At 42.4% G+C, this 13,457-nt stretch overlaps 1 protein-coding gene across 3 annotated transcripts in view; it reads right to left on the bottom strand.

Annotated features, from left to right (window-relative positions):
* The window catches only part of ppp3ca (protein phosphatase 3, catalytic subunit, alpha isozyme), a 105,606-nt gene that overhangs the window by 23,182 nt on the left and 68,967 nt on the right, over positions 1–13,457 (bottom strand). For all 3 annotated transcript variants that reach the window (XM_034178456.1, XM_034178455.1, XM_034178457.1), the window contains exons 7-8: positions 11,266–11,343; positions 11,067–11,161 (exon numbers count right to left, since the gene is read on the bottom strand). In XM_034178456.1, coding sequence (XP_034034347.1) covers positions 11,067–11,161; positions 11,266–11,343 — 173 coding nt within the window. The remainder of the gene's footprint in view (positions 1–11,066; positions 11,162–11,265; positions 11,344–13,457) is intronic.

Below are 13,457 nucleotides of genomic sequence, written 5' to 3'. Positions count from 1 at the left end.
CTGTGGTCTGATGAGTCCACATTTCAAATTGTTTGTGTAAATCATGTACATTGTGTCCTCCAGGAAAGGTGATGTAACACAGTGGTAAACATACCACTGTCCTAACTTTTTTGAAACGCATTGCAGGCATCCATTTCAAAATGAGCAAATATTTGCACAAAAACAATAAAGTTTATCAGTTTGAACATTAAATATTTTGTGTTTGTGGTGTATTCAATTAAATATAGTTTGAAGAAGATTTGCAAATAATTGTATTCTGTTTTTAATTTACATTTTACACAATGTCCCAACTTCATTGGAATTGGGGTTGTAATTTCAAAACCACACATTTGTTGAGAGAGACCAACTGAAGTAAGAAAGGTCTGTTTTTGCTACATTCATATAAAGTCCTTTCTGCAAGGTTGAGTGGATTTGTGGCTGTGTTGTTCAGTGTTGTATAGTAACGAAGTAAAAATACTTCACTACTGTACTTAAGTACGTTTTGGGAGACTTTGTACTTTACTTGAGTTTTTTAAATTCAGCTTACTTTCACTTTTACTTCCCTACATTTCCGACCTTAATTTGCATACTTCTACTCCGATACATTTTCTATGCACCATGCTGTTACTTGTTACAAAACACACACACACACACACACACACACACACACACACACACACACACACACACACACACACACACACACACACACACACACACACACACACACACACACACACACACACACACGCACACACACATGAAAAAAGTCGTGTTTTCACCCAGAGACACCACTGACTACTAGTGACTGCAATGAAGTCAGGCCGATTTGTCATGAGGCATGTCCAGTAGGATTTTTTGCAGTTGTGCACTTGTGGGGTGTTTATCAGGAAAATAATAATTACTCTGCATTGATTACATTCCCTGCAGTAGGTCTCTAATCAACTTTTCTGCAGCTCAGCTTTGCTTTGAACCTTGAATCAATCGAAGCAGTGATTCGCAGGTCGAAGCAGTGCTTTGATCTACGATTCGTGGATTTTATTTTGCTTTATCCTAATTTTTTTTCCCGCTAAAACCCTGAAGAGCATATGTCTGTGAGTAATATTTAATATTTGTATGTTAAACTGACCTGTTATGGTCTTATGAAACTGCTGATAGAAGTATTTTATAACTTAGCAACAGGACCGATGCTAATGCGTTAGCATGTCTATGGCGTTTTCAATGTTAAAGGTAGCATTAAGCTGTTCGCATCAGCACGTTTGTGTTTATTTGTGTTTGTTGTCGTAAAAGAGTCAAATTGTAATTTATTTAATTTATTTTTATTCATATATTATAGCAACAACAATAATAGTCTACATAAGAGCCAATAATAATAGACTAATAATGTTACAATACAATTTTAGAGAAAGAGACAAAAAGAACCTAATAAAACAAAACACAACAGAAAAGATAAAACCATGTAACAATGAAAATAAATAAATTCACTCAACAAAAATATAAACGCAACACTTTTGGTTTTGCTCCCATTTTGTATGAGATGAACTCAAAGATCTAAAACTTTTTCCACATACACAATATCACCATTTCCCTCAAATATTGATCACAAACCAGTCTAAATTTGTGATAGTGAGCACTTCTCCTTTGCTGAGATAATCCATCCCACCTCACAGGTGTGCCATATCAAGATGCTGATTAGACACCATGATTAGTGCACAGGTGTGCCTTAGACTGCCCACAATAAAAGGCCACTCTGAAAGGTGCAGTTTTATCACACAGCACAATGCCACAGATGTCGTAAGATTTGAGGGAGCGTGCAATTGGCATGCTGACAGCAGGAATGTCAACCAGAGCTGTTGCTCGTGTATTGAATGTTCATTTCTCTACCATAAGCCGTCTCCAAAGGCGTTTCATAGAATTTGGCAGTACATCCAACCAGCCTCACAACCGCAGACCACGTGTAACCACACCAGCCCAGGACCTCCACATCCAGCATGTTCACCTCCAAGATCGTCTGAGACCAGCCACTCGGACAGCTGCTGAAACAATCGGTTTGCATAACCAAAGAATTTCTGCACAAACTGTCAGAAACCGTCTCAGGGAAGCTCATCTGCATGCTCGTCGTCCTCATCGGGGTCTCGACCTGACTCCAGTTCGTCGTCGTAACCGACTTGAGTGGACAAATGCTCACATTCGCTGGCGTTTGGCACGTTGGAGAGGTGTTCTCTTCACGGATGAATCACGGTTCACACTGTTCACGGCAGATGGCAGACAGAGTGTGTGGCGTCGTGTGGGTGATTGGTTTTCTGATGTCAATGTTGTGGATCGAGTGGCCCATGGTGGCGGTGGGGTTATGGTATGGGCAGGCGTCTGTTATGGATGAAGAACACAGGTGCATTTTATTGATGGCATTTTGAAAGCACAGAGATACCGTGACGAGATCCTGAGGCCCATTGTTGTGCCATACATCCAAGAACATCACCTCATGTTGCAGCAGGATAATGCACGGCCCCATGTTGCAAGGATCTGTACACAATTCTTGGAAGCTGAAAATGTCCCAGTTCTTGCATAGCCGGCATACTCACCGGACATGTCACCCATTGAGCATGTTTGGGATGCTCTGGACCGGCGTATACGACAGTGTGTACCAGTTCCTGCCAATATCCAGCAACTTCGCACAGCCATTGAAGAGGGGTGGACCAACATTCCACAGGCCACAATTGACAACCTGATCAACTCTATGTGAAGGAGCTGTGTTGCACTGCATGAGGCAAATGGTGGTCACACCAGATACTGACTGGTATCCCCCCCCCCCCCACCCCAATAAAGCAAAACTGCACCTTTCAGAGTGGCCTTTCATTGTGGGCAGTCTAAGGCACACCTGTGCACTAATCATGGTGTCTAATCAGCATCTTGATATGGCACACCTGTGAGGTGGGATGGATTATCTCAACAAAGGAGAAGTGCTCACTATCACAGATTTAGACTGGTTTGTGAACAATATTTGAGGGAAATGGTGATATTGTGTATGTGGAAAAAGTTTTAGATCTTTGAGTTCATCTCATACAAAATGGGAGCAAAACCAAAAGTGTTGCGTTTATATTTTTGTTGAGTGTACATATAGAAATAAATAACTGTTTCCTGTGAACACCTAGTGAGTAGCCTACTCTCGTTTAGGTTTTGAAACCTTGTTTCTGTAGTGTTTTTGTATGATGTGCACAATTTTCAGTATTTTGACTAATACTACCAGTCATTTACAAGCCTAGATAAACTTTTATAAAAAAAACAAAAAAAAACAGTCTGTTTTTGATTATTAACATTTAGTTGTACTTTTACTTTCAATACTTGAGTACATTTAGTTGTACACATGGAGCTGTATATAAGAACTAGAGAGCGCAGTAGTGCTGAGCCGCGTGCCGACAAGGAGGCGTGATCGCCATTTTAATTCCGTACAACTTAGTGATTTGCGTGCATAGAAGTTCACTTAGTCTCGTCAAGAAACAGGTGGAATAAGCTGGAAAGCTGTGCATGTTGGCAAAGCCACAAACGGAGGAACAAGGGAGACAATATTTCCTTCCATAAATAAGTGGTTTGGGTTATTCTTGTCACTTTGTCTGTGATATTTGGATGATAAATAGCTGTATGTTTCCTGCCGTACCTGTGTCGCCCGATGGCATGGACCATTAACTCTTCACTTATGTCTAGTTGATATTTTCCACTGCTCAACCAATGTCTAGTTAAAATACTTGTTGTTAATGATTAAAATTGTTCGACAAGACTGGGGATTTTGTTTTTAAATTTGCACCTTAAAATAATGAGATTATAATGCAGGGGTGGTCCTGGAGGCGGGCTGACCGGGCAGAAAAAAATAAATAAATAAAAAAATAACGGTAAAAAAAAACAAAAAAAAAAAAACAAAACACAAAAAAAAACCTGTCCAAAATAAATAAAACTGGGGTGGGGTTGTCCTGACGAGGGAGTTCGTGGTTACGTTACGGCAGAGCGCTCCCCCCATCTCACCTCTCAATGCTGTACAGTGCAGAGTTTGTGCAGGGGGAGGGGGGAATCATTCAATGTTTGGACGAGGAGGTGGTCGAAACGGAGTAAGACATAATCATGGATAGGAAACGATCAAAGCCATCAGGTGCCCAATTTCGAAAGAAAAAGAAAGAAGAAAAGGAGAAACGAGCAAAGGAAAAAGGTATGTATTGATTTACGTATTCCCGCAGCTTCACAGTGCTTTAAACTCTGTGGACACTCAGCGTCCACAGAGTTTAATAGCGAAGCAAAGACTACAGCGAAACGACACGAGTCATTGGATAAATACTGGGCTTTGTCCCGCCCATCGGACACTCAGCATATCTGGGGGTCTATGGGGCAGTGGGCTGGCCTCGGCCGGCCCGGACGCTCAGCTTCTGCATGATGATTGGATGATCTGTCTGAGGCTGAATCCCTTTTTGATTGACAGCGAAATGAGCGAATCAGTGATCTTTTGGTGTAAACATCCGTGGGAGCATTTTTTAATTTTCATTCTGTTCTGAGTTGAACCGGAGACTTTCCTAATCCTCTTGGCGGCATTTTCTTTGTTAAAAACGACTAGCAACAAATCGAGCTTCTATTTCTGGTGTTTTTTTTTTGTGGCTGCTTGTGTTTGGAGACTGACTTCTATCACTCTTTCTGACTTCTATCGCAGTTTCTGTCCCTACCGAGCAGCGGGTGCTGCTGAGCTCCTCCACCGTCACAAAACACTCACAGGCGGACAAACTTCACACTAGCCTCGCGCCAGTCCCAGCTAGCGAGCTAGCTAGGTAGCAAGCTGCACATAATGGCAGACAATTTGAATGTTGTGGACCGGATTTTGGCGAAGCCATTTGATAGTCTTCCTTACGAAGAAGCCATGGCTGCTGTCATGGCTTCAGCTCTCAATGGTTTGCAGGCCAAAGTTAAAGCAACAGCCCCCAGTGCAATGTTTGTGCATTGCTATGCACACAGACTGAATCTGGTTCTGTCTCAGGGGGCTAAATGCTTATCTGAGTGCAGAATATTTTTTGTATCACTCTCTGGGTTTGCCACATTTTTCTCAAAATCCACAAAGAGGATGTCTTTTCTTGAGTCTGCAGGCTGCTCAAGGTTGCCCAGAAATGCTCCTACTCGATGGCATTTCACATCACGGATAGTGAGCACTGTGTCAAACAATTATGATGCCCTCCAAACCTTTGTATATAGACTGTTTTCCTCTTACTTCTTTTGCACTTCTTGTTATTTATGACAAATTATTGTGGTTTGCCATTTTTGCCTTTAAAGAGTGTTAACTTCTTCACTTGTTGCTTCCTGTTACTTATGATACACAATAGTGTTTGTTATTTCTTCTTATGTGTACAGTAATGGGTATAGAATTTACCTCTGTCATTAGATCATTTATTTATGATACATGATTGCGCTTTACCATTTTTACCACTTTAATGTATAGGGTTTTTTTGTACATTTTTTGTCACTTCATGGTATTCTGTAATATACAGATTGTTTAACTTCTTTTGTTATTTATATGGTGCGACTTTAATGGCAGTTTAAGTCTTGTTCATTATGGTGAATGGTACTCTATGATAATGCAAAGTGCACTCTGTTGGTAAAACTGAATGACGTGCAATATTTTGACCATCGGGTGGTGCTGTAGTGCAGTTGTGCTTTCTTAAATACCTGTACTGTACATAGTTGTAATGTGAAGTCACTGAGTCTTTTGTTTTTTATGTTCAAAAACTTTATTGAAATAATTATTGTTTATCTTTGTGTTTGTTATTGCAGTTGACATTAAAACCGGAAATTTGTTCTTGAAAATAGCTGTTGTGAGTTAATTTATGGGGTTGTGGGTGTTCTGGACGAAGTTAGTGTTTTCATGGGTGGTGGGGCGGAGGTGGTGGCCACGTTAGTGTGCGCGGGGGGGGGGGGGGGGGGGGGGGGGCGCATGCAGGGGTTTCGCCCGGGGAGTAAATCACTCTAGGACCGCCACTGTTATAATGACCTGCGCTGTGCCGCTCACAGTCACACCCACACAGAGAGATATGTACCCACACCACTGACTTCATGAATGAAACTCGGTCAATAAAGGATAATTGTGTAAAAAAAAAAAAAAAATAAAAAAAAAAAAAAATATATATATATATATATATATATATATATATACAAGGTCTATTAGAAAAGTATCCGACCTTATTATTTTTTCAAAATCTATATGGATTTGAATCACGTGTGATTAGATCAGACAAGCTTGAACCCTGGGGGCATGCGAGAGTTTTTTCACGCCTGTTGAAAAGACTGTGGCAGAGACTGTCATGCTGGCCCTTTAAGGGGCGGAGCTTAGACACCTCACTGATCTGCGCTCTCCACCCGCACAGAGGCCAGAGTGAGGGGGAGGAAGAAAGGGAGAAGAAAGTGCATCAGAGTTTTGCGGACATCATACAGCATTATGATGACAAGCTCCAGCATCCAGGGCCAGAAAGGGTGTTTGCGGAGATCAGGAGGAAGTACTGGGTACTGTGCGGCCGTGAAGCAGTGCGCCGCCACCAGAGGTCCTGTCCTGAGTGCAGGAAATGGAAAGGCCGTCCCCATCCACCCTAAAATTGCTGATCACCCCCCAGCCAGACTGCACCTGTTTAAGCCCGCATTTTACTCCACAGGCGTGGACAGCTTTGGGCCATATATTATCAAAATTGGACGCAGAAATGAAAAGAGATGGGGCATATTGTTTAAATGCCTGACCACCAGAGCAGTTCATCTGGATCTTCTCCCCAGTATGGACATGGACGCCTTTCTCATGGCCCTGAGGCACTTTGTGTCCAGGAGAGAAAAACCCCAGGAGATTCTATGTGACCAGGGGACCAACTTCAGAGGAGGAGAGTATGAGCTGCAGAAGGCATTTCAGGCTCTCCACCCGGACCTCAGAGAGCAGTTGGCCAGTCAACAGATGAAGTTTGCCTTCAATCCTCCTGGAGCACCCCATTTCGGTGGGTGCTGGGAACGTGAGATCTGTTCTCTCAAGACGGCACTTCAGGTCATCATAGGAGCTCAGACAGTCACAGAGGAGGTGTTACACACAGTCCTCATTGAAGTAGAGGGGATGCTCAATTCAAAACCCCTCGGCTACACCTCTTCTGAAGTAGCAGACCCAGACCCTGTGACCCCAACTGTCTCCTCATGGGGCGGCGAGATGCCTCGCTGCCACAGGTTGTCTATGAGGGCCCAGAGATTCTCGGACGGAGAAGATGGAGGCACAGCTAGGTATTAGTTGATCATTTCTGGCAACACTTCCTGAGATATTACCTGCCAGGGCTCCAAGCCCGCCAGAAGTGGCGGAATGAATCAGCCAATATGCAGATAGGGGAAGTGGTCATGATTGTGGACCACCAGCTACCACGGGCTCTGTTGCCTGTGGGAAGAGTATCCCAGGTCTTTTCAGGTCCAGATGACTGGATCAGATCAGCGGAGGTCACGGTGAAAGGGAGAACCTACGTCCGACCGGTGGCAAAACTCATCAGCCTCCCTGCACTCCCCAAGGACGATTGACACTTTTTATACAGCCTTTTCAGTTGTTCGTATTCACATGTGAATCCGGGGGCGGCTGTTGAAAAGACTGTGGCAGAGACTGTCATGCTGGCCCTTTAAGGGGCGGAGCTTAGACACCTCACCGATCTGCGCTCTCCACCTGCACAGAGGCCAGAGTGAGGGGGAGGAAAAAAGGGAGAAGAAAGTGCATCGGAGTTTTGCGTTATTTGTATTAGGTTCAAGTTTGCTGTTCTTTTTCCTGCCAGAGTTCAAGATTGTGTGCGTGATTGAAAGTAAGTATGGTCCTGAACTTGTGTATAAATAAGAAGTTGTGTTTTACCTGTTTTTACCATGGTTTGCGCATCTTTTGTCACGTGCGCACTTCTCAAAATAGAGGTGCAGCATCATCGCACTTTAGTTAATGGATGTGTAATAAGTGTGTAGTGTTATAGTTTAGCTTTATATATCCACCAGTTTGAGGTTCTTTATTATTGTATTGATGTATTTACATTGTATGTATGTACATTTGTATTGTATATAGATTATTCCTATTGATATTCATATTGTTTTTATTATTCTGTTTATTATAGGAAACCACACACCCCATATCCTCGGACAACTGTAAACAGCATTTCATTTATTAAAGTCCCATACTCTGTCATCTGATTCTGCATTCTTCTGAGTTCTTACCAGACTCCCCACAGCGATTCAATTATCCATACCAATCCTACAGTCATACTTTCCTTTAACGCCTGTCGGTTGCGTCATTCGCCTGTGGGCAGGCTTTGAGTGAGGAGTGGTCCACCCCTCCCGTCTATTTTTTCATTGTTTAGGAATGGCTCAGAGACTGCTGCTTTGCTTGATCAAAATTTTTTCAGAAACTGTAAGGCACATCCGAGTGGACACCATTCGAGAAATTCAGCTGGTTTTCGGTGAAAATTTTAAGGGCTGATGAGAGATTATGGAGTGTTACTGTCGCTTTAAGGACAACCCACGGAACCGGAGGGCACGCCGCGCTCCGAGCCGCCGTCGTCAGCCTGTTTCAAGCTGAAAACGTCCAAATTTAAGCCTCTGTTGACCCAGGACGTCGTGAGAGAACAGAGAAGTTTCAGAAGAGGTCGGGATCAGCAGTTTATCCGGACATTCCACTGTTAAAGGAGATTTTGTAATGAAAGACGTGCGGACGGATTCGCGCGTCGGCAGGCAGCCGCTCATGGCCCGGCACCACAGAGAAACACCTGGTTTTTGCCTTACAGTTTCTGAAAAAATTTTGATCAAGCAAAGCAGCAGTCTCTGAGCCATTCCTAAACAATGAAAAAATAGACGGGAGGGGTGGACCACTCCTCACTCAAAGCCTGCCCACAGGCGAATGACGCAACCGACAGGCGTGAAAAAACTCACGCATGCCCACGAGGGTTCAAGTTTGTCTGATGTAATCGCACGTGATTCAAATCCATATAGTTTTTGAAAAAAATAAAAAGGTCGGTTTCTTTCCTAATAGACCACGTATATATATATATATATATATATATATATATATATATATATATATATATATATAAATGTATTGTAATGGTTTTAGGAGCTGCGCTGCACTGAACACAGCAGCAGCTCAGCCCAGCAGCGTAGCATAACAGCGCGGAACTGTGTAAATTTCAACACTAATATTTGGGAATGTGTGAGTGTCAGAGTAAGCTTAATACTTTCCTGACATAATTTAATGTAATTTAATTTTACTGGCTCGATATCCAGGTCAAAATGGCGTTTTAACACGTATTTTGCGAGCATTTTTCTGAGTGTGTTCAGTTGTGAATCTCCATTGAAAATGCATTAACATCCGGGAACTTCGGTTAGGAGACGTCGTGTCGCTGTGCATGAAGGGACGTTTTCGTTTAGTGTGCAGCATTGGGACTGTGCTCTCTCGTTCTTATATACAGCTCCATGGTTGTACATTACTTATCATACTTAAATACAATAAATACTAGATACTTTAAGGCTTTTACTTGAGTAGCATTTCAATCGGTTACTTGAACTTCTACCAAAGTCATTTTTTAATGGGTATCTGTACTTTTGCTTAAGTGTGATTTTCCGGTACTTTATACAACACTGGTGTTGTTTGAGTTTAAGAATTTCACCTGTGTCAAAGAGGTCAGGTGAGATGCGCTGGTGGCACCAGCGCAACCACATTGGCAGAGACCACCTATAGAACCACATTTTCCAATTTATTTTCATTTATATAGCATTAAATCACAACAGAGTTGCCTCGAGGCACTTCACACAAGTAAGGTCTAACCTTACTAACCCCCCAGTGCAACAGTGGTAAGGAAAAACTCCCTCTTAAGGAAGAAACCTCAAGTAGACCAGACTCAAAGGGGTGACCCTCTGCTTGGGCTAGATGGGAACCACCTAGACAGACAACTGGTTCATCGCCACTTCTCAAAATGAACCATTGTGCTCACACAGCCAGGTGGGCGAGTCTTTGGCCTTCCCCAGCTGCTGGGGTCCTCAACGGTGACCTGGCTGCTGGATCATGCACAGAAAAACATGCCATATGTCTAAAATGCCATGGCTGATGGTTCCTCCAATGCAAGGGATATGCCTCATGTTAGACTCCATTCCTTTGTCAGCAGTACCCAGTGATAATCCAAAGAGACCAAACACTGAACACATTTAGTCATCACCTCAAGTTACTGGTTAGCATCCAAGTCTTGCAATCATAAGGTATGACAGGAAGCACCAGGATGCTAAACAGTTGGACCTTCGTTCTCCTGCAAAGATATTAGCATCACCAAGCACTTCTGTCTGCTCACCTCTTGACTCCATAAAATCTTTCCAGGCTTCTCTTGATCTCAAAGGCCATGGATGCAGAGACATGAATGTCACTGCTGAGATAAGTGAACGTTTGTACAAGTTCAACGCTTTCACTGAATATAGATACACATCTGATGGCCATGTCCAAGAAGTCCTTCAAAGCCTGGATCTTACATTTTGCTCCATGACAGTCACAAATGCATACACTGTGATTCTTCACTCAGCTTCTCAAGTACAATAATCAGGGTATCAATTGATTCCACAAAGATCACAATATTGTCTGTGACGTCTATGCTGATGGAAAATACGGTGCTATCTATCTATCTATCTATCTATCTATCTATCTATCTATCTATCTATCTATCTATCTATCTATCTATCTATCTATCTATCTATCTATCTATCTATCTATCTATCTATCTATCTATCTATCTATCTATCTATCTATCTATCTATCTATCTATCTATCTATCTATCTATCTATCTATCTATCTATCTATCTATCTATCTATCTATCTATCTATCTATCTATCTATCTATCTATCTATCTATCTATCTATCTATCTATCTATCTATCTATCTATCTATCTATCTATCTATCTATCTATCTATCTATCTATCTATCTATCTATCTATCACAAAAAGTGATACAAGTGCAAACCCATTAAGTTATGAATGAGCTGCCAATTAAACTGTCAGTTGCAACACTAAGTTAAAAAATGAACAAGAGTTGATCAAACCTTTGTTGTTGTAAACATCCAGGTAGTTTGGTGCAGAGAAGATGGTTATGAGCGATGGAAATCCGGTTGTTTGGCTCTTACGATACATCCGGTAGCTAGGAGGCAGTTACAGAAAAACATGTTCAGTTGCTAGATTTGTGTACAAATATGACATTGGGTGTATGCTTGGATGTGATTGGATGTCTTCGGAGTAACCTACCCAGCATCTTGTGCTTCATGCGCCCGAATGACCGACAATAAGTTATTGCTCTGTAGGAACTCGCACACAGCGGGATAACTGGAAAAGAGAAACAGTTTGGAAATATGAGTTAATATCTGTGAGTGTTAAAAATAAAGCTTAACCATCTCCATATACACACACACACATACATACGTACAATACTCAGTTTCTGGGAGAACACAAATTTTTTTTAAATGCCTTTGCCGGACATCAAACCCAAACTGCTGCCGTTGAATGATTCCTCTCACTTTCGCCAACCACTGAGTGAGATAACGAAGATTAGCAGACATAAATGTATTTATGTCTTGTTGAGGATGATGCAAGTGTGTGAAAACTCCATCCCACAGCTACCTGTTGCAATGCAAAACAAACAAACCCAGTGAGCCGCAGTCACAGCACCTGAAACACAAGCGTACAGCACGGCACCTTTCCCTGTGTCTCACATCTATCAGGGCGAAATACATTGTAGTTTTTACAGTCTTACTGTAGGCAATTTTGGAGACCCACTCAGTGACTGACTCTATTAATCTTATGCTTGTACTGCTCACCACAGTGAATATTCTTCACAGCTGAGGTAATTTGGGAGCTTCTATCTTCAATGCTCAGAGCAGGTAGCTCAGTGGAACCCGATCTCACACCAGTTCGTGATGACATCACGAAAACGGAATTAATCTATTAGCTCATGACATTGTCACGAAATGCGCCACATAGTATTTGTGGCGAGTTGTCTTCTTCTGCAATGGTCATGAAATAGACAGGATCTGTGGACCCAACCCAACTCCACCACACCATCCCCTTCCCAGCCAGTCTATCCATCCTGTGCACCAGCATGGGCTCCCAAAATTTCCTGTATACAGTGGGGTAAAAAAGTATTTAGTCAGCCCCTGATTGTGCAAGTTCTCCTACTTAGAAAGATGAGAGGTAGGATTTTTAAATAATTTATTTGTAAATTATGGTGGAAACTAAGTATTTGGTCGCCCACAAACAAGCAAGATTTCTGGCTCTCACAGACCTGTAACTTCTTCTTTAAGAAGCTCTTCTGTCCTCCACCTATTACCTGTATTAATGGCATCTGTTTGAACTCATTATCTGTATAAAAGACACCTGTCCACATCCTCAAACAGTCAGACTCCAAACTCAACCATGGCCAAGACCAAAGAGCTATAGAAGGACACCAGGAAGAAAATTGTAGATGTGCACCAAGCTGGGAAGAGTGAATCTACAATAGTCAAGCAGGTTGGTGTGAATAAATCAACTGTGGGAGCAATTGCAAGAAAATGGAAGACATACAAGACCATTAATAATCTCCCTCAGTCTGGGGCTCCACGCAAGATCTCATCCCATGGGGTCAAAATGATCATGAGAACGGTAAACAAAAATCCCAGAACTACATGGAATGACCTGATGAATGACCTGCAGAGTGCTGGGACCAAAGTAACAAAGGCTACACACTACGCAGAGAGGGACTCAAATCCTGCAGTGCCAGGCATGTCCCCCTGCTTAAGCCAGTACATGTCCAGGTCCGTCTGAAGTTTGTAAGAAAGCATGTGGATGATCCAGAAGAGGATCGGGAGAATATCATGTGGTCAGATGAAACCAAAATAGAACATTTTGGTAAAAACTCAACCCTGCATGTCTGGAGGAAGAAGAATGCTGAGTTGCATTCCAAGAACATCATACCTACTGTGAAGCATGTGGATGCAAACATCATGCTTCTGGGCTGTTTTTCTGCAAAGGGGACAGGACAACTGATCTGTGTTAAGGGAGGAATTAATGTGGCCATGTATCATGAGATTTTAAGCCAAAACCTCCTTCCATCAGTGACAACATTGAAGATGCAACATGGCTGGGTCTTCCAGCATGACAATGATCCCAAACAACTGCTCGGGCAATGAAGGAGTGGCTCTGTAAAAAGCATTTCAAGGTCCTGGAGTGGCCAAGCCAGTCTCCAGATCTCAACCCCATAGAAAATTTGTTGAGGGAGTTGAAAGTCCACGTTGCCCAGCGACAGCCCCAAAACATCACTGCTGTAGAGGAGATCTGCATGGAGGAATTTGCCAAAATACCAGTTACAGTGTGTGCAAACCTGGTGAAGACTTACAGGAAATGTTTGACCTCTGTCATTGCCAACAAAGATTATGTTACAAAGCATTGAGTTGAACTTTTGTTAT

This window comes from Thalassophryne amazonica, chromosome 9 (assembly GCF_902500255.1).
Source record: "Thalassophryne amazonica chromosome 9, fThaAma1.1, whole genome shotgun sequence".
Taxonomy (NCBI): Eukaryota; Metazoa; Chordata; class Actinopteri; order Batrachoidiformes; family Batrachoididae; genus Thalassophryne; species Thalassophryne amazonica.
This window is presented reverse-complemented; position numbering and strand designations above follow the sequence as displayed.